Here is a 26,615-nt window from a genome sequence, read left to right as displayed (position 1 = left end):
AGTTCCCTCACATTTTAAGTGTTTATTAGCAGAACATAGTTAGAGTTCGGCCTCTAGGCTGCGACCTCCTCCCTCCCAGAGACATGATTATGTAGAGATAATGGGAAGTGAGGAGCAAATATCATTAAATCAAACTAAATCGAACAGGCACAGCAATACTGACCCAGGGCAGCGGAGGCACTGACGAGCAAAGGGAGACATGGGACATATTTGCAGCTCAAATAGACCAATCACACTAGGGGGGGTGCGAGTGATGGAGGACTGTGCAGAGAGGTCACATGACTCGATGATGCGTCGCTCCATTTCTCTACTTTACCGATTTTTATAAGGTGATGGTGCTTCAGTGCTCCTGCCCTCAAACAGGTGTTAAACAGGTGGTAGATGTAAAACAACAACAACTTCTCAATCATTAATAAAACGTGTATTTGTTGAAATGTATTTATAGCATTGGAAGGTGTGGAAGTGATTCAATACAGCTGGAGTTGGAGTCACACACACCAGCCTCACAGGGTTCCACAGTGTGAAGGAACGTGTCAGACAGTGAGACGCTGTGGCTCACAGGATGGTGGGCACAGAGGAGTCGCTGACATCAGATTTGGCAAGAGAAGACTTCGTACTTTGGTCTTTTCATACAGAATATTACCACATTTCAACTGAAACATCCATTAATTTGAATTTCAAAATACAAACCAGCACACACTGTGCTTCCACCGGCAATGGGGTTCCAATTTGAACGCGTATCAAGAACTGTTCTTTTTCCTGTTTCGTTCTTTCTCTCTCTGTTTTTTAATGTTCAAGAACTCGCTGCCCCTCTCTAAATTATTCTGAAGGAAAAATGTCAACTCTTAAGTGTCTGAGAAGAGAAATGGTTCGTGTGGCAGGAGGCTGGAGAGCGACATGTCGGAGGAGGGAAGGTGCTGAGGAGCCGCTGCTGGCAGACACTTCTCCTCTATTAGCATGGCTGGCATGTTGCTGGGCTGTGAGGCTCAGGAAGGCAGGAGGAGACACACAAAGGGGGGGGGGGGTGGTGTGCTTTGGGGATTGGTGCATCATATGACCTGAATTTTTGCATTTTGAAAATACAGGATTGCCTCTGGTTTGTTAATCACACGGCCAAAACCTGTTTTCCTCTGTGTATGAGTTTATCTAGAACAAGGTTTTTCAACTGGTTTTGTCCCAGGGACCACCATGCTGACTAGAGAGTAATCCACGGCCCACTGATGTGTCTATGTGTGTGTGTGTGTGTGTGTGCAGGTGGATAGACGGAAGTTTTAACATTTGGTTTTCCATGTTGGTTTTATTTAAAAACCTCAAACAAATCTAGAAAAATCTGTGAAAAAACAACCAAAACGGTTGATTTTCAATGCTTAAGAATTGAAAACAAAATTAAGTTATAAACTTAAAATTACTGCATCTCAGAACCATATGTACATCAATACATAACGTTCATGTAGCTGACATGTTGAGAGAACGTTAAAGTAACGGTGATCAATAACAATCAACACAAACTGGGGCTACAACTGAAGAGGGAAGATGACAAAGTTATGCAGTATATGTCACAAATGATAATCATACAATATCACACAAACATGTGAGGCCTACTCAAGTTTAACCTCATGATCACCAGCACCTTTATATTATTTTAGACATATTTTTCTTATTTTATATATTTTTCACGATATTCAAGAGTAATCTGGAAATGTGTTGAAATATCAAAGCGAAATTTGCGGACCCCCTGTTGAAAACCACTGATCTAGAAGACAACCAAATTGAGGATAAGCCCCTCCCCCTCCTCTTTTAAGCTTTGTTCTGCTGTGTTTTGTTTGAGTGGCGATTAAGAGTCGTACTCGATGGCACTTTGATGTTCGGGAAACATATTTTGCATGAGGTTTCTCTTTATTAAATCACCCGTTCTACAGATTTTGAAGGGGGCTACATTGGAGCCACTGAACGGGAAAAGCAATATTACACAATCACAGACAACGGGCACTTGTCTTCTCTTTATTTTAAAATCAAACATTATGATAAATCCCTGGAGAGGCTGCGTGGGCGCTGGCAGAAAGCAAGTGGAACCTCCCTGGGTGCAGGAGAAGGGGTGTGACTGCTGGTAAGTGGTGCACTCAGGCAAGAAACGAGTGCACCTTTCACTTCGCCATGTATTTAATCCATCTTTTTTTTTTTTTTTTTTTCTAGAAGCCTGCACATCAGGGAATGTCATTTCATCACCGGCGGCGGTTTCAGCAAAACTCAATCCTCCAAGTTGGAAATGAAAGAAAAAGGACGAGCTGTGATTTGGCAAACGTGGAAACATGTGTCGGCTTAAGTGGCTCGTGTGAGTCCGGACTTAACTACTGATGCAGAAGTGTATTCAGCTCGTGTGTGTGTGTGTGTGCACGTGAGTTCGACACACAACCGCCGGCTCCGGCCTCAACTTTCTGCTCGTGTTCCAGGATTCTAAAAACAAAACGCCCTCAGGAACCAGCAGCTTTATGGATTATTCTCTTTTTAATTCAGACACACGTGTAAATCCAGCCATTGTCTCTCCTGCGACATGATACAAGCTGTTTTATGAAAGAGTTTTAAACATGAAAGCCTCGGCTCATCTGAATGACCCCCCCACACACACACACACACACAACCCCCCCACCTCCTTTACCCCCCGGTTGCTTATGAAGGAAGAAACATAAAACTGCAGCAGTTACAGGATGTTACATCATATTTGTGCTAAATCAGACATTTGTGTGTCCGTGTCAGTGTGCGTCTTTGTGAGTGTGAGTGTGTGATGGAGTTGGGGGAAGTGGTAATGGACTGATGGAGGAGAGTGAAAATGTGAGGATGGAATGGGGCGGTGTGTGTGTGTGTGTGTGTGTGTGTGTGTGTGTGTGTGTGTGTGTGTGTGTGTGTGTGTGTGTGTGTGTGTGTGTGTGTGTGTGTGTGTTGAAGAGTTTTAAACACCTTATATCCAAGTATGACTCCGTTCCTCTGAGCCCGGGGGAGAGGCGACCACTTGAGCAGGATCTGGGTGGAACTCACTGCCTCAGCAGTAACATTCATCGGAGTTCCAGACGGAACTAGAGAACACACACAGAGAGAAAGAGAGAGAAAGAGAGAGAAAGAGAGAGAAAGAGAGAGAAAGAGAGAGAAAGAGAGAAAACTTATTGCTACTTGCTCTTTAAACCAATCTTTGATTTCATCTAAATCATCTCCATCTTCTCCTCCCTCTCTCCATCAATCGTTCCCTCAGTGGAACAGAGGGAGTGTGCAGAGATATGAGGCGGATCTATTGGACTCAAACAGGAGTGAGCGTTCGTACCGGATTCTGCCGTCTTTGCAGCGATGGTGTTACTCCAGGGTCCGGGTCCGATGGAGTTGTGGGCCTGGACCTGGACCTGGTACTGGGTCCATGGCTTCAGACCCTCTATCGTGGCCTCAGCGGTCTCCCCTGCTCCCTCTGCATCGTCCGTTCTGTCCCCCCCCTGCCCGTCCGTCCTCCACACTCGCAGCCGGTAGCCCACGGTCTCCGGGCTGCTGTTGTACTCAGACTCAGGAAGAGGCTGCAGAGCAAAGAGCAGGAGAGAGAAACAAAGAGCAGATCAGAACAAAGAGCATCCTCTTGTTTTACTTGTACAGTTAGGTCCATAAATATTTGGATATTGACACAATCTTCATCATTTTGGCTCTGTACACCGCCACAATGGATTTGAAATGAAACAATCAAGACGTGTGTTAAGTGCAGACTTTCAGCTTTAATTTGAGGGTATTTACATCCAAATCAGGTGAACGGTGTAGGAATTACAACACATTTTATATGTGGCACCCACCTTTTTAAGGGACCAAAAGTAATTGGACAAACTAACATAATCATACATGTAATTGTCACTTTTAATACTCGGTTGCAAATCCTTTACAGTCAATGACAGCCTAAAGTCTGGAACCCATAGACATCACCAGACGCTGGGTTTCGTCCCTGGTGATGCTCTGACAGGCCTCTACTGCAACTGTCTTCAGTTCCTGCTTGTTCTTGGGGCATTTTCCCTTCAGTTTTGTCTTTAGCAAGTGAAATGTATGCTCAATTGGATTCAGGTCAGGTGATGACTTGGCCATTGCAGAACATTCCACTACTCTGCTTAAAAGAACTCTTTGGTTGCTTTCGCAGTATGCTTCGGGTCATTGTCCATCTGCACTGTTCATCCTACTGCTTTTGTCAGCAGTCACATCATCAATAAATACAAGAGAACCAGTTCCATTGGCAGCCATACATGCCCACGCCATAACACTACCTCCACCATGCTTCACTGATGAGGTGGTATGCTTTGGATCATGAGCAGTTCCTTCCCTTCGCCATCCCTTCATTCTGGTACAAGTGGATCTTTGTCTCATCTGTCCATAGGATGTTGTTTCAGAACTGTACAGGCTCTTTTAGATGTTTTTTGGCAAACTCTAATCTGGTCTTCCTGTTTTTGAGGCTCACCAATGGTTTACATTTTGTGGTGAACCCTCTGTATTTACTCTGGTGAAGTCTTCTCTTGATTGTTGACTTTGACACAGATACGCCTACCTCCTGGAGAGTGTTCTTGATCTGGCCAACTGTTGTGAAGGGGTTTTTCTTCACCAGGGAAATAATTCATCTGTCATCCACCACAGTTGTTTTCCGAGGTCTTCCGGGTCTTTTGGTGTTGCTTAGCTCACCAGTGCGTTCTGTCTTTTTAAGAATGTACCAAACAGTTGATTTGGCCACACCTAATGTTTTTGCTATCTCTCTGATAGGTTTGTTTTGATTTTTCAGCCTAATGATGGCTTGCTTCACTGATAGTGACAGCTCCTTGGACTTCATAGTGAGAGTTGACAGCAACAGATTCCAAACACAAATACAAAACTTGAAATGAACTGTAGACCTTTTATCTGCTCCTTGTCAATGAAATAACGAGAGAATAGCACACACCTGGCCATGGAAAAGCTGAGCAGCCAATTAAATATATTATAAATATAAATAAATACCCTCAAATTAAAGCTGAAAGTCTGCACTTAAAGCACATATTGATTGTTTCATTCAAAATCTATTGTGGTGGTGTGCAGAGCCAAAATGATGAAAATTGTGTCAATGTCCAAATATTTATGGACCTAACTGTATAAAACACCAAATCACAGCTTACATTACCTCAAGGTTCTGTACATACTGAGGCGAGGACCTTGTGATATTATAGACATGTGGTCAAATGAAATCATAACTTCTCAAACAACTTCAGACTTCTGCAAATGAATCAAAAAAGACCCAGAATATTGTTATTTATCTGACGTGCATCCAAAAAACCTTCTCCTGCTCTGACTCTCCATCTCCTGCTCCTCCTCTCGCCAGCTTCTCCCCGTCCTCTTCCTCCGCTGTCATCCTCTTTAACGTGCTTCCCCTCTCATTTCCTGTCACCCCTCCGCCCTCCCCCCGCCTGTCACCTCATCATCAGCCTGTGACCCACCGTGTCATTATGCATTACAGCCCCAGTCTCCTGGATTCAGCTCCTCACCATCGTTTCAACAGTTTAGTTTCACTCTCAGTGTGTAAACCCTCAGGATCAGATCTGAACCAACAGTGGACATGTGGCTCGGTGCCGAGCAGCAGATAAAGGTCCAGAGACATCCAGTCGTTTTAAACACCCCCCCCCCCCCCGGTGATTTAGCCCGGCTTAGCATTTAGGAGCCATAATACAGAATGTCACATTAGCTTTATTACCCTTAATATGCAGCTTAGAATAATAGCCTTAGCTGAAACCATTGTGATGGTTCCACTACAGCGGAGCAGCTAGCTGGGCGCTAACATGCAGGTGGAAACCCATTAGCATGCTGCATAGGTAGCGCCTCAGTGTCTGTGTCTGATTTGACAGTCTCTTTTTCTCATTCCAGCTCTTAAATGGAAAATACTCTGCCCTCCATTTATGTTATAATAGAAGAAGGGAAGGGGGGATAAGGGAAGGAGGGGTGGAACAAGAGCAAAAAAGAAAAGACAGTGAGGTGAAAATTATATTTCAGTTTGTGCTGCGAGCAGTCCGCAGGGTGAAGGGGGAATGTGACAGATTAGTTTTAGCACTGATAACCAGGAGAGACACTGATTATAGGCTGTCATCCACTCGAGCTGTTCGGTCCTGCTGCTGGAGAGCACACGCACACACACACACACACACACACACACACACACACACACACACACACACACACACACACACACACACACACACACACACACACACACACACAGAGCAGGCGCACGGAGATGCAGAGCGAAGGAACACAAAAGAAAATCCCCTTCAGTCAAATTAGCAGTGTTTGAAGAAGTGTAACGGGGCGAGGAGCAAGGTTTTACAGTTTTAGACTGAAGTGTGTGTCTGTGTGTGTGTCTCTGTGTGTGTGTGTGTGTGTGTGTGTGTGTGTGTGTGTGTGTGTGTGTGTGTGTGTGTGTGTGTGTGTGTACCATCCAGCTGAAGCGCAGGCTGGACTGTGTAGCAGACAGCAGGGTGAGGTTAGAGGGGTGCGTGTCAGGTGCCGCCTGCAGGGTCTGAATCAGCCTGGAGGGGGCGCTCATGGGACTGGCTCCGACAATGTTCACCTGACGCAGCCTGAACCTGGAGAGGAAACAGAAACAAGTTCAAGTTGAGTTTATTTGTCATGAGGAGAACCAGCAACCTGGAAACTGTAGTATAACGTCCACTGTGGGAAGATAACCACTCTGATGATGTCACAGCGATCCAGTCGGGCTTGGAAAATAAAAGTTAATAACCTAAAGCACGGGTTTCAAAGCAGAGGTGAAGAGTTCAAAAGTCACTGCTTCATCAGACAATGATGATGAATTAGATTAGATTAGATTCAACTTTATTGTTATTGCACAGTACAAGTACTTATACAACAAAATGCAGTTTAGCATCTAACCAGAAATGCAAAAAGTGTAGTGTATTGTGTATATTTAAAGTGAATATGTAAATAAATAAGATCTGTACTGTAAGAAATATATATGGAATATTACAGTATTAAGAGGTATTGTATGATATAAGAACGATGAATACACTATGAGCAAGATAAATATCTACATATATATAAATATGAATACACTATAGGCGTGATAATACAGTAGTAAAAAATGTTACGATAATAAGATAAATTAGCAGGTAAATTACATTTTCATGGATAGAACTGATAAAATCTAAGTTATTTTTATTGTTTTATGACAAATTATCACACTGTGACCAAAACATAAGAAGTTATTTCAAAACAAAATTGCCCCTAAAGTTGGACATTGGGGTAAAGCTTTCAATTGACCAATGAATGACTAATATTTCCAAGTACTTGTACTACTACCACAGTACAAGTACTACAATGAAATGCAGGTTAGCATCCTACCAGAAGTGCAAAAAAGTAGTAAAAGTGTATTGTGTATATTTAAAGTGAATATGTAAATAAATAAGATCTGTACAGTAAGAAATATATATGGAATATTACAGTATTAAGAGGTATTGTATGATATAAGAACGATGAATACACTATGAGCAGGATAAATATATAGATATATATATATAAATATGATTACACTATAGGCGGGATAATACAGTAGTAAAAAATATTACGATAATAAGATAAATTAGCAGGTAAATTACATTTTCATCGATAGAACAGATAAAATCTAAGTTATTTGATTGTTTAATGACAAATAATCACACTGTGGCCAAAACATAAGAAGTTATTTCAAAACAAAATTGCCCCTAAAGTCGGACATTGGGATAAAGCTTTCAATGACCAATAAATGACTAATATTTCCAGTTGATTACAGAGTGTTGCTGCAGAAGCAAGTAATGAATGAAGCAGACCGAGGAATATCCTGATTATAAAAGTACAGTAGAGTTACACAACACACTGGAATAGAGGCAATCAAAATATAACACAGGTCAACACGACAACCACACGTCACACTGATAGTGGAGAAAGACTATTTTTGAGTATTTTATTTCTAGTAAGATCCTCTGTGTTATTTATTACAGAACATCCTTCAGGTGAAACTCTCCTCAAGGGGATTTCTGAAAAAGCCACAGATGTATCGTCGAATTGAATTAATCTGAATATCAATCAGAAAAAAAAAGATCCAGAACCTGACGACAGACACAGACGTTCATCCACGAGGGAGCGATTGTGTCTTTTTGTTGGATCTAAATGCCTCCGTGCGTCAGTGTGGGTGTGAGTGACAAATACGTGCAGCGGGCGAGCGAGAGACTTCATCTGTGACTCGTGGTCCCAGCGTTGGGAGAGAGAGAGAGAGAGAGAGAGAGAGAGAGCCGGGCGTAAAGAGGAAGTTAAAGCGAGGGATAAGGAACACAGACAAGTGGCTCACTTCATCTAATGTCCCAGTGGTGTCGCCTGTGACAACATAATCCCTGTGAGCCCACAAAGTGTACACACGCACACACACAGACACACACACATGTATCGCAATCCCGTTTCAGATGAAGACGGAGATACATAGAGCAAGAGATAGACATATAGATAGAGAGAGGGGGGGGAGAGAGAGAGAGAGTGGGGATAGATCACATCCACAAACTGCCGGCTCCCAATGGCCCTTGAGCAGGGATTACACACTCCTCTCTCCTCCTTCCCTCCTTCCCTCCTTCCCTCCTTCCTTTTAGCTATTTAAGATGGGGGGGGGGGTAATAAGGATCTGCATGCAGCAGCAGTGAAGGAGCTGACAAACAGAAAAAGCCTCAGATGGAACTGTCTCTCTGTGTGATTTATCTAACTTCACCTGAGTTGAGCAATGCTGCAGATTCTCCCGTGTGTGTGTGTGTGTGTGTGTGTGTGTGTGTGTGTGTGTGTGTGTGTGTGTGTGTGTGTGTGTGTGTGTGTGTGTGTGTGTGTGTGTGTGTGTGTGTGTGTGTGTGTGTGTGTGTGAGTGTGTGTGTGTGTGTTGTATCACTGGGTTGTGTTCTCGTGCAGGTGACCCGTGTGTGTTTGCCGCTCACCTGTACTGAGTGAACGGAGCGAGGTTGGGAATCTCTAGCGTGTCTGCATCTGGCCGGTTGTCCTCCTGGTGGACGACTCCCCACTCGTCTCCTTCTCCGTCCTCCTTCACCACCTGGAAGAGAGAGATGAAACAGTGAGGTCACACACGTCCGTCCAGAGACATCCAATCAAAAAGGTGGACAAGTTCGTCTGCTTCCTGAAAGTGTCTCCTGCGATCACTTGTGATTGGATCCTACTTCCCCACCTCTATATGCAAATTATAAAGTACATAATTTGTTTGTTTTGTTTGTTTGTGAAGATTAAAATATGTTGTTACACAGTTTACAGATGTGTCAGATTTCCCTGTTTGTGTGTATCGGTGTGTGTGTGTCTCTTTGTGTGTTGGCATGGAAGAGAGATAGAGAGAAAAGAGAGCGAGTAAAGAGCGACTGAATGAATCAATGCTGTGTGTTTTTAATTTGTTATTAAAGATTTTACCCATAAGAAAAAGAACACAGCACATGCGTCCGGTTCCAATCAAAAAGGTGGATCACTTGTGATTGGATCCTACTTCCCCACCTCTATAGGCAAATCATCACGTACATCATTTGTTTGTTTTGTTTGTTTGTAAAGATTAAAATATGTTGTTACACCGATTTCACTGTTTGTGTGTTGGTGTGTGTGTCTCTTGGCATGAGAGAGATAGACAGAAAGAGAGTGAACGGAGTAAGGAAGTACTGAATGAATCAATGCTGTGTGTTTGTATTTTGTTATTAAAGATTTGACCCATTAGAAAAATAATAAAGCACATGTGTCCCGACCAGTGATCGGGTCTCAGGTCTCATTCGGCTCTGCTAAGATCTGAACTCAGCGCTGACCACTTGCGATCAGATCTCTCCGGAGCCGGATGTTAATCGGGCTCCTACACACGCACCTGTCCTTCTACGATCCATCGGGATATCGCCGTCTTCCCGTCGGAACCCGGGCGGAACCTCAGAGTCGCCGTGCGAGGGCTGATGTTGGAGATGACTAAGTTGGACGGAGCTCCAGGAAGTTCTGCAGATAGAAAACAGAGAGAATACTTCCTCACTCAAAGCTCCAACAGGAACAAAAAGAAAGAAAATCCCTTGAGAGTTTTGCCAGTGCAGCCGATACAGCGGCAGGTCACCATCATCCCTTTCTACGGGTATATAAAATATTTACACTCCTAAATCTGTGGGATTGTTGCTCCCACAATAATGTTATTTATGAAAAGAAAAATAGTCTGCACTGCATTATTGATGTTTCAATAGTAGGTTACACTTTCTTTGAAATAAGAACCACCTCTGGTTGCTTGAGCTGCAGGAACCAGGTAAAATATGAATTTATATAAAGACCAGTGTTTTTTTATACACATTTGTGAATTATTTTGAATAAATGGATAAAAAACTTTACTTTTACTGTGGAGATTTTTCCATGAATGGATAAATATGATTAAATTGCCCGAATCTGACTAACAAGGTCACAACTGGTACATGGTTTATACTTGACTTACAATAACAATAATAACAGAGAAGAGAAAAGGAGGAAATGCAGGTCACCAATAATGAATTCAAAACAAAACAGATTGTAAGTCAGGGTGAGCTAATCCAATCCTTTTCCTTTTGTCCATGCTCGGTTATTATAAAGGAGAAATAAAAGATTGGTCACAGAAAAAAAAGATGTTAATTTTAGTAAAGCTCCGGCTCCTATGCTACAGCCGTCTCTCTCTCTCTCTCCCTCTCCCTCTCTCTCTCTCTCTGTCAGAGCAATTTATTTCATATTTCTGAGCTTGGCAATACAATACACTGAGATAAATCTGCACACCAGTGGAGGCGAGAGGTGAATTAAATGCACAGTTCACTAAAGTCCATTTAAGGCCAATAAATGTCTGAGTGGGCAGCAGGGCTCATAAATTATATTTGACCCATTATTATTCCAGCATTGTTCTATCTCCGAGGGGATAATGAGTGACGGGAAACCCGGGTAATGTTGCTGAACAGCCGTGGACGCCTGAGCAGCTCGGCCGGTCGGAGAGGAAGAGGAGCGGGGGGGAAGATGTGCACAGACAAGGAGGGAATGTTACTGTTCTTTGTCGTGTGCAGGATTACGTAACAATAAGTGACTGGATTTCCACGAAAAAACCTGCTGGAACATTGTGTTTGTTTCCCCTCGGGAATAATTCATGAATCTTAATGACAGAAAAAATCTGGCTTATTTGGAGGACTGATATTTATGAGTGTGTGTAATTTGGTGCAGATTGGATTCTGTTGGGCCTTGTTGGAGGTGTATGAGCTGTTCTAGTCTGATCAATCAATATGTTCACCTGATCACTACAGTCCAGAACCCTAATGACTATTTGTAATTTGCTGAATCCCCAACCAAGAATCTATGAGTAAAATGTAGTTTCTTTGTGAGGATTAATTAAAAATAATTAGACAGTAAGTGTCTTCCACAGCTGGGAAAGTGCTGCACACTCCAAAGCACAACAATCGAGTTTCCATTCATTCAGCTTGAATGCAGAGAAAACTGCAGAATCATAGAATCAGTGACGATGACCACGTTTCTTACTGAGCACGTGTTTCCTGTTTGAGTCGATGCTTCTGTCACATTCAAGCTGAAAGCTGCACTGAATCATGTGAACAATCTCATATATATAACACTCAGTGGAGCATATACCTCCATTTTTCATCGACATCCATGAATGAGTCTCTGGGAAATCGATAGAAAATCTAGTGAATCACACAATGTTAAGGAAAACGAGAACAGATTCCTGGATCTGCTCCTTAATCCAGATCCACACTAAACTCCTCCCTCATCCTTCCACTAAGTTTAGTAGAAATCCATCCAGTATTTTTTTTTACATAATCTTAAAAAACCAAACAAGCCAACATCACATAAACCTCCTCTGAGGACGTAAATATGTTTTAGTTTGAACTCTTCAATCAGAGCAGACGGAGGCCACGTGTGACGACGGCTCGGGAGACGAGAAACTCTGAAGTTTCTTTTAACCGTCAAGTCCAAAAAACAAATTAACAACGGCTTGTTTCTGTTAAATAAATTTACATAATCAAAAGATCTAAACGGTCTCTTCAGAGCCACTTTTCCACCACGTCTCCTCAGGGTGTTGGGTTTGATATCCCCGTGCTCGGGTGTGATCCGCTGTAATCCATCGAATTCTGCTGCAGCAACACAAACCCTCACATTTGCGTAACATGGCAGAACACATGTATCTGTGAAGATGGAGAATCAAACACATCGGACCACCGGGGGGACGTCGGGCGGGTTTTATAGAAGATCTCAGGGGAGGGGATGTTTTTCATTGCGACTGTATAACTCGACCGGGTCCAGTTAGGAAGGAAACAAGAGAACACTTCCTCTCTGGATCCAGTCAAGTACATGTGTGCGACAAAAGACAAATTACAGCCCTCAGCCTCCATTTCTCTGAAAGTGCATTCAGCAAACTTGTGAGGGTTGTAATGTGGAAATGTTGATATCAGCTGCCTTGCTCAGATGAATGACAAAATTCTCTCAACTCCATGAATACATGAATAAATAAACAAGACAAGAATCTAATGCTCAGTGGATCTCTCGCTCTCCCTCTCTCTTTCCCTTCTCTCTCGTTCTTTACTCCTTTTCTCTAATCTTCAGCCCTCTGTCTTTCCTTCAGTCTTTTGCTTTCATGAATTAATGAATAACCTCTGAATCTAAAAAGTGTCTGTTTCCATCTTTCTCTCACTTTTTTTGCGCTTTTATTTATAAATTAATAATCAGAAAATGTTAGGACAAAAAAATCCTGCAGCCGCCTTTCTTTCTTTCTTTCTTTCTTTCCCTCCTTTCATTCTCTTCCACTTCCACTCAGTCCAGGCTTTGCTCTTCTCTGTCTTCAAAGATTCCATTTATTTTCTGTGTTCCCTGTTCTTCCCTCATTATATTTCTCTATCTGTTCTTTCGTCCTCTGTTCTGTTCTTTGATTGTCTCTCTTGCCCTCTCTCTCTCTCCCATCATTCCTACACCCCCCCCTCCCTACACTTTTAGCTATTTGCAGTTAATCATCACTAATAAATGATTGCAACTTGGCGTTAGTCCAGTCAAACAAACTCATCATGCATCCAGTGTGCACATAGAAAACACACACACACAAATAAACTGCACACTAAAGCGCTGTCTAAGATGCTGTAAATGACTAACTCGTGTGTGTGTGTGTGTGTGTCTGTGTGTTTGTGTGTGTGTGTGTAGAGGGTGATGATTCATGGACGCACAGCTACAGCCACTTATCAGCCTGAGGAAAGACGATGGCATCCTAAGAGCTCATCAGTCATATTTACTCTGTACACAGCCGGGCACACGAGAAGAAACCTTCCTCTAATGTCGCTGTCGGCTCCACTTGTGTGTGGTTATCGTACCTGGTGGGACGCCGGTGGAGATGGTGGAGGACGTGACCACGCCCCTCCCTGCGGCAGTGAGCGCCGCCACCTGGAGGGAGTAGGCGGTGGTGGAGGTGAGGCCGGTCAGCTGGTAGCGCAGCGTGGAGTTGGAGAGAGAGCGTTCCTCACGACTCGACTCTCTGTCGGACACGTCCCACCACAACACGTAGCCTGCAGGGGGGGGGAGCACATGCTGGGTTAATAAAGCTGTTCATGATAAAGGTAATAAGGGTAATAAAGCTGCATGTATGCACAAGCAGACACACACACACATGTAATGAGATGTACAGAGCCAAGAAGGAGGGAGAGTGAGTGGGTGGGGGGGTAACTACAGTCGAATCCCTGTCTGTCCCTTTGCATCTTCACAGTCATGCATCACACTCCACCACCTCCTTACGTGTGTGTGTGTGTGTGTGTGTGTGTGTGTGTGTGTGTGTGTGTGTGTGTGTGTGTGTGTGTGTGTGTGTGTGTGTGTGTGTGTGTGTGTGTGCACGGCCACTTGTGTGTAACGCCCTGGAGAGAGTGAATGGTCCCACATCTGTCTCCTTGCTCACCAGGTGCTGGATGAAAAGCAGGTTGAGGAGAAAGGAGTAAATGTGGAAGGTGACCTTGATTTAATAACAATTTCCCCACTCCGGAGTGTGACTGTAAAGGTGCAGCTGCCCGGTGCTGTTCCACTGGGCTCTTGTTGTGCAGGTGCCTGATGAATGTTTGGACATAATCCAGACATGTCAACACACACAGACACACACTCATTCACACATACACGTATACACAATGTGGGGTAATCGCTTAAAGGTTGGCCATTTAGGATTTTATAGCCAGATTTTGTCGTGTATAATTTAAAAATCTTTACCTTCACACCATGTTGCCTGCACCCAGAGTGAGAGTTATAGTTTCCGGACACGTTCCATAGACTGTGTATAAAAATGGATGCAGACGTCAGGTCCGGAAAGTGAAGCTAATAAGGATGGGCCCGAAACCTGTATTCTCTCAAATGACCAGCAGGGTCATGGTTCTTTTCATCTATAAGAAAATTACTCTTCTTCTCACTGGATTTAAAACATCAGTAAGTGGTTTCCTCAAGAGTTTATGGTCGAAACAGACGATATATGAAACTCCAGACTCCAAACCACAGCTCACAAACCGATGGGTGATGTCTCGGTGGATTCCCACTCGGCTCTTACCAGTAACGATGCCGTTCCTGTCTTCAGGCTCCGCCCAGCTGACTCTGAGGGACGTGTCTAGGATTTCCGTGAAGCTCAGCTGACGAACAGGTCCAGGTGCTGAAAGAACACATCAGATATTAGTGTTATTATTTAGGTCATATTTTGAGCATTTCCCAGATCTCACACATGCTCCTCAACCTCCCACACCAGCTCGTAATCACATCTGCATTGACCACCCTGTCGTTTCTCATTTCATCCATGGCTCTCTAACCCTTCTCCCTGCAGAGCGATTAAGCTATTCATCTGAGACATTCAATAACACTTGCACACAAACACACACACACACAAACTCCCTCCTTACCAACAGTGGACTGATGCCAACCAAGAGAAGTTGTTTTGATGAAAGAAGAAAAGTTATTAAACCTTCTCTTTCATAATATAATTGTAGAACTTCAATCCTTTTCTTTTTCAGATAAAAAGAGAATTGCACTTGATCCGACGTCCGAGCTTTCCTCCAGCACACCGAGTTATTTGGCTAGAGACAGTGATGTTCAGAATCTTCGAGTTCTTCACTCTTTTCATCTCGATGTTGGAATTAACCGAGGACTGAACCCACAACCTCCAAACTTCAGAGCGATGTTCAAACACCCGGAGCCATTTGGTCAGACTCTCCTTTGCTTTTTGCTTTGAGCTGTGTTTCTTAGACCTTTTGTGTCTTTCCTTGGAAGTCAGACATCAAAATTCAATCAGTTACTCGAGGGCTGAACCCGGAACCTCAATATTTCATTTTATTTCTGTTTTTTGGGGGAGAATTCTTTGTGTTATCAGACAGAGACAGTGGAGAAAGACATGTAGAGGGAAGACATGCAGCAAAGGGCTGCTGGACGGATTCAGCCTTGATGGTGGTACATCCTTATCCAGGTGAAGCACAGGGAATCCCACCACCTGAAAGATTTAACTGTCCTCTGATATTCGGAGACATCTGGACATTTATGATCTGCATTTGTTGGAGCCCTCGAGTCTTCACTTATGGAGTTGAGCTTCAAAACTCACTGAGCCTCATAAAAATTGAAGCCTAGAACTTCCAAGCAGTCGTCTAACAAGCTGAGCTATTTAGTTAACAACTGTTCCACCCTATGTCTTTGACTTCTTTCCTTTGGGTGCTGTCCAGAGGAAACCCCTGGCACCACCTTTGGCAGCTCCTAGTGGCCAAGTGGAAATGCACTGGAGTGACTGGACAATTCACAAGTTTTACTGTTGTAGGTTTAATCCTGCGGCAACCCATTAAACTTTGAAGTCCTGCACCCGGAGGAAACGCTCAGAGGCCAAGAGGACTGTTTGGTAGCTTTGGCGTTAGCGGTTGAAGTCCAATATCCACAGATCGTCCAAGTGTCTCTCTTCAGGGAATAGGAGGACAACTCTGGATTCTAGACAACTTCCTCTAGAAAAAAAGTTGTGAGTCTGATCCTCATGAGACTCAGTGGATTTATACCCAGAAGACTGTTGGAGGAAAGCTTCCTCTGTGAAAGGGACTTGCTCACATCTCGTGTTTATTCCTGACTGTGAGCCTCCAGTGATGCAGTACCCTCCTGCTGCTTGTCCTTAAAACACCATTTCCTTTGTATTTGGGTAGAGTGATTCCTTCAGTGTAGTTTGAGGCTACAACCACACACATGTGCTTTCACTGATCATGTATGTGCAGGTGTAAACAGGAAGCTGTGGGTTGTTGAGATCCAGAAGACGGAGCAGGGATTTCTTTTCTTGGACCGATGAGGAGGTGGAATTCTTACTGAATGTAAGTGTAAGTGTTTCCTAATCAGCGCTGGTGGTGGAGTAGAGGGTGATGAGACCCAATCAGGCCCCGGGTCCGGCATCATCATCAGGATGCAGGCGACTGCATCATCATTTCCAAATCAGGCTCAGCCTCTGTCAGTCCAGATTAGAACCCGGCCCTGGATTTGTCAAACACAGTTTCCAAGGTTCTGTCCTCAGCTTTAGGGGCTTGAAGAGTAGTTTGGACAGGAGGCATAAACATAGTGTTTTAAACGCATTTAAAAACCAAATAGGTTAAGTGTGGCTGTGGCCTGAAAACCTGCCTCAGGCTGCACATGATTCACACTGTGCAGAAACAATGTTTGTGAATGAGACTCCAACCTGCAGTATGAAATGTGATGTGTGCCGAGCCCCAGTGTGGATCAGATTAAAATACATTACAGAGGTGTAGAGTTTGAGACATAATTACAGCATGATTTAAAGAAAGAGTGAGAGTGGAGCTAAAAAATGTGTCCTGCTAGCTCACTGGTCAACAGCGTGTAATGACTGAGTCACACACACACACACACACACACACACACACACACACACACACACACACACACACACACACACACACACCTATCATCAAGCAAGAATTACACCCGCCGTTAACCCTCCAACACGCCCAGCACCCAATCAATACCTGGTCCCAGCTGTGTGTGTGTGCGAGTATGCGTGTGTGTGTGTGCATGTGCCGTGTGTTAATGCGTGTGTGAGCACTTGGCTTCTAATATCTCTTCCCCACTCGATAATTGCTGGCTGGTAATAATTGCTTGTCTGTCTGCCTACAGGCTATTGTGTTGATTTGACGATGCCGCTGTGTGTGCGTGTGTACTCTGCGACTGGGAGCGGCCGCTATTATGTTTATCCGTGGAACAGTGGGCTATAAACGCCAACATGCGAATCAATGCCCTTTTAAAAAAGACACAGAGGAGGGGAAACTAAGAAGAAAGAGATTAAATGGGAGAGAAACTAAAGTAAGAGCCTAAGAGAAGGCGGGTGGGGGGGGGGGTGTCGGAGAGTCGATGTTGCGTGAGCAGCTTTGAATCACACAGAACCAAACAGAGCAGGTCAATACATCTCCATTAGTATTCACAGGAAAGGCTGATAGAGTGATATGTGCTGGCATTATTCAAATTGAAGTGTGTGTGTGTGTGTGTGTGTGTGTGTGTGTGTGTGTGTGTGTGTGTGTGTGTGTGTGTGTGTGTGTGTGTGTGTGTGTGTGTGTGTACTCACTGTCCTCGTGTGTCTGCAGCATGGTGGGCGAGCTGCGTGGGCCGTCTCCAGGTGTAGTGAAGCAGAGGGTGGCGCCGAAGTACCAGGTGAACTTCTTCAGGCCGCTGACGAGTCCCGTGTGGCGTGCGCCCGGGTAGTCCGGCGTGATGGTCACCACCAGGACGTCCTCCGGGGACGACTCGGGCCAAACCAGCAGCTGAGATCCACCAGAAAAAAGGATTTATCGTTGTTGACATCTCCGGTTACAAATAAATATTCATGCCAGTTAATCTGTTTGTTGTGTGTTTCCCGGTATTAGTTTAGTCATGAATCTGACTCAACGGCATTAGCTCCAGGCTACTGAATTCAAATCTTGTTATTCCGGCTGCATTTATGAGAGAAAACTTATTTCTGCAAGAGTTTGAAACAAAGTGAAGCTTTTCTAAATTAGGCTGATACACAAGGGTGTTCGTGTCATTTAAGTTTAAAACCAAATGGTTTTCACACAGTTGTGAAAAAAATATTCGTGTTTCATTCCCCGGAAAAATAACAAAAAAATAAAACATCTGCAACCCCAATATATTCTAATTTAAGGATTTATTTACATATAGATGTTCCACTTAACATACATTTCTACCAGCAGGCCATTATCAGTCCTAACACTACCTGAGGATCTCCGTCCGACTAAAAGCTTCATGAGAAGTGAACCCGTCTCCACTGTGGGACTTGATTTGTATTCTGAGCCACAGCGGTTTCATTTGCGTTGTTGCTTCGGCCACAGAAACAAACAGTGCAGAGCGTACACTTACATATTCATAATGAGAGATGTGAGCCAGGGGCCACTCTAAATACAGTGCACATATTTAGAGCATGAAGAAATTACTGGCTAAGTAACTTTCTGCCAAGTTTCATCTGAATTAAGCAGAGCGATGGGTTCGTGGTGTGTAAATTCAGGCTGTTTACAGGCCAGCTTTATATGATAATTGAATTCAAAATGTCTCTTTAATAGCATATTGTTGGTGGGCGTGCATTAACATATATTTGTTATTGCTGCATTTTGCCTGTAGGTGTGAAAAGAGAAAAGCTTCTATTTACATCAGGATTCGTTTAAAATTCAAAAACTGACCCGTAAGTCTCACGTCTTTCAGCTCACAAGCTAACGTTCTCTCATTTTCAGTTTCTACTGGGTTGATAAGCTATTTGGCTCGTTTCTACGGGCAGCACCACTGTAGTCAGACATTGTGGGACTCACATCAAGTGATTTTCTCCACATCGTCCTCTACACACTACAGGGACTGTCCATATCATTACATTACATCAGCTGCCTCCAACTTTGTGAACATTGTGAAATTGTCACGACCTTGCAGGACTCGGGGTTAACTCCATTTTTAGTGGACTCGGCACAAGTGGTGACAGACACCTGAGAAACGTGAGGAGCAAGACAGAACTCTGGAGACAGTGACCCAGAGCTCAGACTCTTTGTTTTTATACCTAGGACACTTTCTAATAACTTTAGAACTGAAACCGTACGACAGCGTCTTGCCAAGCTCGGAGCGACAGACCCCATCGACCACCAGCCTGCGTCTGGAAGTACGGCTGAAAAGAGCGAATAATCCATAACCAGGTCACACAGTCTACCTGCACATCGGTTACAGAAGCAAAGTTCAGATACAGAAGGCACTGAGCTAAATGTTACCAGGGGAACGAGGAGAAGGAGCTCAGCATTTGAAAGTAGTGAGACAAGTAGATTTAGTTTGTGACATAACAGAAACAGAACAAAGTAATTATGTGTTCTGGATAGATTGTGTTTTAAAAGAGCATCTTCCACTGCACCTGCTTGTTTTTAGATTTTAACATTATCATTAATTAGGACCAATCGTACGCCTTGTTATGTGAAAGTATCCGATCAGCCAACCATGTGACAGAGACATGTCAGCAGCTTCACTTAATGTTCAGATCAATCATCAGGTGACGTAGACTCTGGCGTTAATGTTGGTGCCAGACGAGCTTTTTCTATAACTGATGATTTCCAGAGATTTTCACACACAACAGAAAAGTGTGAATAACAACCAGCGAGCTGCAGGATGGAAACGTTACGAGTGTGGCGACTTTTTTAGCATTTCACGAGCCAAAACTTTGAAAGCACAAAGTTGACAGCATTTGTGATATATTTCCAAGTATTTCTAGTAAAGTATGAACTTGCTTTTGCAGACCATTGAGTTACTTTCTACTATTAACAGAATCTAAAAAACGTCTCTGGCTTTCTATCACCTCTACATCCTGCAGTAGGAACCAATCAAACAACCAAAACACTCAGGTGCTGTTATTAGGAAAAAGGCCGTTGATACCCAGACACAGTTGATTGGCTGTTTTTCTGCCTAGAGGCTGCTGCACTGCACCCAGTTAGTCGCTGTAAAATAAGGTTTTCTATTGTAATTTATTATCGGCACACAGTGTATTTTGGGTGCAGTAAAAATGTGCTGATGTGGCACCCTCAAGCTTCTGGTGCTGGTCCACTGTTTAAAGGGAGCTGGGAAGACTGGCTCTGCTGTTGCTATAGAAACTTCTGATCGAGATGGATTCCTGACATCGTGATGGAGAAGAGACACGTTACTGGGTCCAGAGAAGGGACAATACACTTCTGCTGAGACATGTGTTTTAACGTTTTCTGTATAAGTTCATGCTTCATAATTTACTCTAAACACTTTTCTTAGTGAAGGTACAGAAGTTAACAAGGTTTCATCTTCAATCCGAGAGGCTTCCTGTTCAGAGACAGATGAAACATCTCCAAGACCCTCAAGGATGTCCAGTTGTCTTCATAAAGCACATATCATAACCTGGATGCTTGAGAATCTTTACTGTACACACAACCTCTTTTATATAGAAGCTCAACCTTGAGAATCTGAGCAAAATGGAATCTGTTTAGCTTGAAACGATTGCTTTTCTTTGTCAGTGAATATTATTGACTCTAACTAAGTGATACATATGATAACCGAAGTGCTTGTCTCTAAAAACTCAAATGTTAAGCCGTAGGTGTCAAGGACATTTAAGCCAAAGACTCACCAGAGCTGGCTCTCAGTCTGGTAATCAGTTTTCAGCCATGTTATTAAGGGTATTGTATATATTCACTGATCTGTGGTGGTGGTGGGGGGTGGAAATGAAATGAGGCTTTGCTCCATGTCCCTCTTTTAATTAATATCATTATCTCCTGTCCTCTAACCAGCACAACACACCCAACCCGACGCACAGCCACATGTGAACGGCTCCAGTGATGTGAAGTGGAAGAGCCGGCAAACACAGACAACATCACACAGCCACATCAAACAGATGGAGAAAAGACCATATAGTATTTATCAACTAACAAAGACACCAACATTCAGACTCACACACACACATGCACAGACACACACACACACACAGAGGCAGAATATGGTGTGTTTTCTTTGTCATGTTAATCAGTTCCTCTGGGTTTGGTTGGCACAGCGAAGTGAAGAATAAATCAAAAAGCAGAACTAGTACATATGGATCACTCTCACTCTTCACTCTCTCCCTGCTCCCCCCATTATCCTGCTCGCAGCTCCTGTTTTCTTAACACCGTCTTTTTTCTCTCCATATTTAATCCTCTCTTTTCTTTACCTCACCACACTTGACTTGGCTAAGTGTGTGGGTAAACAGGAGCAGAGCAGTGCACGACCTTTGAGCCAAAAGAGACGTTTTCCCAACAAAATGTTCCAAACACCTACATACACAAAATACGGATTGTTCTCATTATTTGATTTGATTTAAGGTATTTTATCTTTGTATTGTTTCTGCTATATATCAACAATTAAGGATATTTTCAAACCTGAAAGTCCAAAAACCAAGATTCATGTCTTTGTTCAACTGTTTACATTAAATCCGGTTAGTTTTGGTTTCACATAACAACTGAGGGAGTGGACTAAAGAGTTCAGACTAAACTCTGTTTTAGTCTGACGTCTTCAGACTAAAGTCGGACAAAACAAGCTCAACAAAAACATCCACATCTTTTATTTCATTTGACTCGACACAAATGTTTTGTAATGTGACTCGTCTTGTGAGTCTTACCTTGTATCCCTGGTTGATGCCATTAATAAACTGCTGAGGTGGAGGGTTCCATGTGAAGCGGATGGTGGTCGAGTTGATAGCCACAACTTCCACTTCCTGCGGGGGTGCCGTGGGAACTAAACACAGATAAACACACACGTTGTAGTTAGAGGAAGAGTTCTCAGACACACAAGGAAAACATGAACGGCAACAAACCTGAGACCAGAAGCTGCAGACATGAACAGCTTTTTTAACTGAGTTCGGCTTCTTCTCCTTCATGAACTAGTGATACAGAACCATATTTCAATATTTCCTGTTGAGACCGGGTTCATTTTTTTAATTAGAAACATTCTGCTAAGCTTGCAGAAGCTAAATGCCAAACCCACCCCTCTGTTCCTTGCTGCTAAATGACCTAATTTCTCAATAAAATTCATCCCATCCATTTTGTTTTGCATTTATGTATTTTGCATATTATTACCTCGGGAGCGACTAAGTGAGATTAGCATAGTGACCCATCGGTGACATATCCTGAACAACGCATTAAATCCATTGAGCCTCTCGGGCGCTGACCTCAGGACAGCGGCCACAGGAAGTGAGATCCACGCAGATGATTTGTTGGCTCGGTTCTGTAGACGTATTATTCTCCTAAGTAAGGAGCCCTGTCAACCTTTATTACCCAATTGATGGCTCTACACGGCACATCATGATTTATTGATTGAAAAATACCATAACGATCTGTATTAATAATTAACTTAAAATGGGCACTTTAAAGGATTTAGTATTGCTCTCCCGTTGAGTTGGAGAGGTCACAAGAGACGTGTTTAAAAAACATTAGACAAAACTAAAGTGGTGGTAGAGCAGAAAATCCTGGTTTCAACTTGTTTGTCTGATCCAAATGCTCCAAAAGAGCTGGATCCTGAAGTTGTTTTTCATCAGGAACTCAATGTCTTTTAATTGCTTTCTTTCAAAAAAACACACGCCTCCGCTTTTCAATGAAGCCATTATATAGACATCACTACTACGCACAAGGGAAATCTCCGTCTGGGGCGTCTGGGAAAAACTGAACTTAATATCAGTTGAATAGGTGGAGCAGCCCTTTATCTTACGTATATATCAATCTACCATCATGACTAGAATTCATTGTTTACGCTTTTATATGGTGGCTGCAGCTCAGGAGGTAGAGTGGTTCGATACTGGGCTCGTCCGGCCCACATGCCAGAGAGTCCTTGGGCAAGACACCGGGACATCAAATTGCTCCTGATGGCTGTGTGTGAATGAGATGCATGATGAGATGCTATCCAGGAGCTGTGTGAATGTGTGTCAGGTCAACTGTGTTGGTCGGAAAATAAACATGCAAAACATATGTAATAAACTGGGTCATTCTGAGGAAGCATGGTGGCGCAGTGGGTCGCCTCCCAGCATGAAGGATCCCAGTTTGAAGTGCGAGGGTCCGTCTGAGTGACTTTGTGTTAAATATGTTCTCCTCATGTGTGTGTGTCTGATTTCCATTCCAGAGACATTCAGGTTTGTTTTGGAGACTCTTAAATTGACCTTGTGAACCCTCAAAAGGATCAGCACTATAGCTTTAGTATAGATGGATGGATGGATGCATGGATTCTCGGCTTTTGAGTTAAAATTTGAATCTTAGTTTAATGATTCAACAACAAAACGTTACAGAGATATGATGGTGCATGTCTAACAGAAACAAGCTGTAGTATATATTATCTATAGCAGCAGTTTTTCCTATGAAAAGTAGGTTATTTGTCTGGAGGGAGGTAAATATAATCCACCATGTTGTGTCTGGTTCTCACAAACTGGAGACACTTGCTTCATCCTTTCTAAAAACAGAACCCTCTGTCTCATATGTTGATTTTAATTATACATCCATCTTCATCTTCCAGCTGCTTGGTGAAAGAAAAATGGATCCTGGATGGCAGTGAAGCCAGAAGGAGGCGAGAGGGGTGTGACTGGGAAATGTGTGTGTGTGTGTGTGTGTGTCAGTGTGTGTGTGTGTCAGTGTGTGTGCATGTGTTTGTTCATGTGTGTATGTTTGTGGGCGCGTGTTATGGTGATCACACTGTAAAGGGATTATGCTGATGCTGGAAAGCCACAGTGTGATAATGCACTGTTGCATGATGGGAGTGCCCTTTGCATTTTATATATGTGAGCCAGGAAGAGGCCAGACAACTGGGAGAGGAGGAGGAGGAGGAGGAGGAGGAGGAGGAGGAGGAGGAGGAGGAGGAGGAGGAGGAGGAGGAGGAGGAGGAGGAGGAGGAGGAGGAGGAGGAGGAGGAGGACGAGGAGGAGGAGGAGGAGGAGGAGGAGGGAGCGGAGACCAGAACAAGGACTGGTGACAAATGGAGGGCGAGAGATAGTGAGACAAAGAGGGGAAGTGAACCCAGGGATGAGCGTGGGGAGATTAATTGATATTAAAGATGCTCCCCCCCCCCCTGACAGTACACCTGGGGACCGGCCTCTAACCCCTCTCGACTCCCAGCTGCAGATTAAACACTGAACTCCGTCCTCTGGGGGAATCTCGTGAGGGAGTGAGTGAGAAGAAGAGAAACGTTATGTTAATGCCGAGTTCAACCACAGACTCTCAGAGAGACGGTGAGAGAAAAGGTCCAATCTATCTCAGGCCACTCCCATTAAACCACATTAGAATAATTAATGAGCCTAACTCCCTCTCCTGAGTCTATAAACCTGTCCTGACCTCTTGTAATAACGACTGTGAGTTTTATGTGCACATGTGGACACGTGTGTGTGTGTGTGTGTGTGTGTGTGTGTGTGTGTGTGTGTGTATGTGTGTGTGTGTGTGTGTGTGTGGCTCGGCCCATGTGTAATAATGACAATTTACAGTCGGAATAAAAGTCTGGTCGAAAAGAGCCTGTGTTTTAAAGGTGATTTAAACCCATGACCACTTCCTCTCGCCTTCCTTTACAGTCCTCACGTACCTTCTTCCCCTTTTCACCACCACTCCATTGATTTACTTGCGGAGAGTTGAAAGTGTGATCCTCTGCGTTGCCATATTTACCAAAATCGAGTGTTTATTACACAATTATGTATCATATAATATATCTATAGAGCAGCATAGACACTCTCTCCCCCTGAGATGTCCCTCCAGTATGTTATAAGTCACGCCTTTAGGTTCTCGACCCAGCTGGATGAAGCTGGGATTCCTCCTCCAAGGGGCGGCGACTCAGTTTTGACTTTAACGCTCGTCTGACCTGCGTTTACCGGGTTCCTCATCCTATCACTGACATGAAGTCTGCCAGCTTGTGGAGACGCCTCATCGCGGCTCCTCCGTCATTTCATCACCACCCAATAAAGTGAAAATCTGGTGAGAGTGACCGGCCAAGTCATCAGTGCACCCTGATGGAGAAGGTCTCTGAATACTGGGCATGTTTTTAGAGATACCACCGTTCAAAATGCATCTTTAAATCCTTAATCACATGAAAAGACATGAAAACAATGTGTGTGTGTGTGTGTGTGTGTGTGTGTGTGTGTGTGTGTGTGTGTGTGTGTGTGTGTGTGTGTGTGTGTGTGTGTGTGCATGTTGTCTTACCCCCCTGCAGAGTGTACTCGGACACCGGGCTGCTGTAGACACCCAGGCCGGCTCCGGTGAAGGCGGCCACCTGGATCTGGTATTGAGTCCAGATGATCAGATCTTTGAGCAGACAGTAGTTGGTCTCTGGGCTGCTGATGTTCTTCTCCTGGTAGTCCCCGGGCAGCCCAGCCAGACGGTACCTGCAAACACACACAGTTACAGAAGCATGATTGTAAAATAGGTTGTTTATAGGAGAGCAAGTGACAAGAGTAAGAAGTGTGCTTTATGGAAAAGACATAAATGAATGCTTCCATCTCCACACAGGATCTGTGGAGTGACCGGTGTGTTCCTGGTCCCCTCTGTCCTCGAGGCTCTTCTCCCTGAATGCTTGACCAGGCTGCAAAGAGTCCTGGTTCCTCCTGACTTCTTCCATTTAAGGATAATGGCGGCTTGCCCGGATCCGACCCTCAACACAACCCCTGAGCTCCGTGGGCTTTGACTGTTTCTGCTCCGATACACACTGTCAGCTGTGAGCCCTTTACACTGATGGACCTGTCTTCTCAAATCATGTGCAACTGATTGAATCTATCGCTGGTGGATTCCAACCGAGGCGCAGGAACATATCAAAGATGATCAGGTGAAATAGGAGGTGAATTGTAAGTCAGAGTCCACAGCAGAATATATATATACACATGATATATAGTGCGGCTGTAGCTCAGGTTTGCTCAGTGAATCAGCCTGTAAAGGTTATTGGTTCAATCCCCGACACTTTATACCCACATTTAAATAAATCCTGAATAATAAATCCAGAAATCTGTCAGGAGTCGCTGTGGACAAACGCGTTGATGTGATAAAACCAAATGCACACACATAAACACAACCTGCCTGACACTATTTTGCTATTATATAAGTATAAACACACTTTCTGGAATAAACAAAAACTTAACTTTTGCTCATTTCTTTTATGTCTAGAGATTTTCTCTGTTGGTGTGAAGTCACTTGAATCACATCACAGTCACGGGAGAATAAAAGCCTTCAGTGCCAGGTAGACATCTCAGATTAGTGCGACTTCAAAGCCTTCGCTACCGTGCATGAGATATAAACGTCTACTTAAAAGGAAATATGACCCGAGCAGACGGAGGAGGTGTAAACCACTTTGCTACTGTAAATATCCCAGGGAGCTGAACGGTGTCAGCGTTTAAATATGGAGCCCATCTACTGTAACAGAGTATTCCAATGTTGCCCTGCCTGAGTCAGCGCTTTAACACAAATGAAAACTATATACAGACACACACACACACACACACAAACAAACACACAAAGCGAGAGGGCGGGACATGTCTGTAGAGGAGTTTCTCTTCTCTGCACCTGAGGAAGTGGGAGATGATACTC

General features: G+C 43.8%; 1 protein-coding gene across 1 annotated transcript in view; it reads right to left on the bottom strand.

Annotated features, from left to right (window-relative positions):
- LOC133015820 (protein sidekick-1-like) overlaps window positions 1–26,615 on the bottom strand; it is a 195,781-nt gene that overhangs the window by 37,711 nt on the left and 131,455 nt on the right. The window contains exons 18-27 of the mRNA XM_061083097.1: window positions 25,242–25,423; window positions 21,698–21,813; window positions 17,636–17,831; window positions 14,603–14,701; window positions 13,395–13,586; window positions 9,905–10,026; window positions 8,991–9,103; window positions 6,461–6,611; window positions 3,314–3,554; window positions 2,956–3,071 (exon numbers count right to left, since the gene is read on the bottom strand). Of these exons, the coding sequence (XP_060939080.1) occupies window positions 2,956–3,071; window positions 3,314–3,554; window positions 6,461–6,611; window positions 8,991–9,103; window positions 9,905–10,026; window positions 13,395–13,586; window positions 14,603–14,701; window positions 17,636–17,831; window positions 21,698–21,813; window positions 25,242–25,423 (1,528 nt within the window). The remainder of the gene's footprint in view (window positions 1–2,955; window positions 3,072–3,313; window positions 3,555–6,460; window positions 6,612–8,990; window positions 9,104–9,904; window positions 10,027–13,394; window positions 13,587–14,602; window positions 14,702–17,635; window positions 17,832–21,697; window positions 21,814–25,241; window positions 25,424–26,615) is intronic.

Source organism: Limanda limanda, chromosome 2 (genome assembly GCF_963576545.1).
Source record: "Limanda limanda chromosome 2, fLimLim1.1, whole genome shotgun sequence".
Classification (NCBI taxonomy): Eukaryota; Metazoa; Chordata; class Actinopteri; order Pleuronectiformes; family Pleuronectidae; genus Limanda; species Limanda limanda.
The sequence above is the reverse complement of the archived record's forward strand: the minus strand, read 5'-3'. Positions and strand labels throughout refer to the sequence as shown.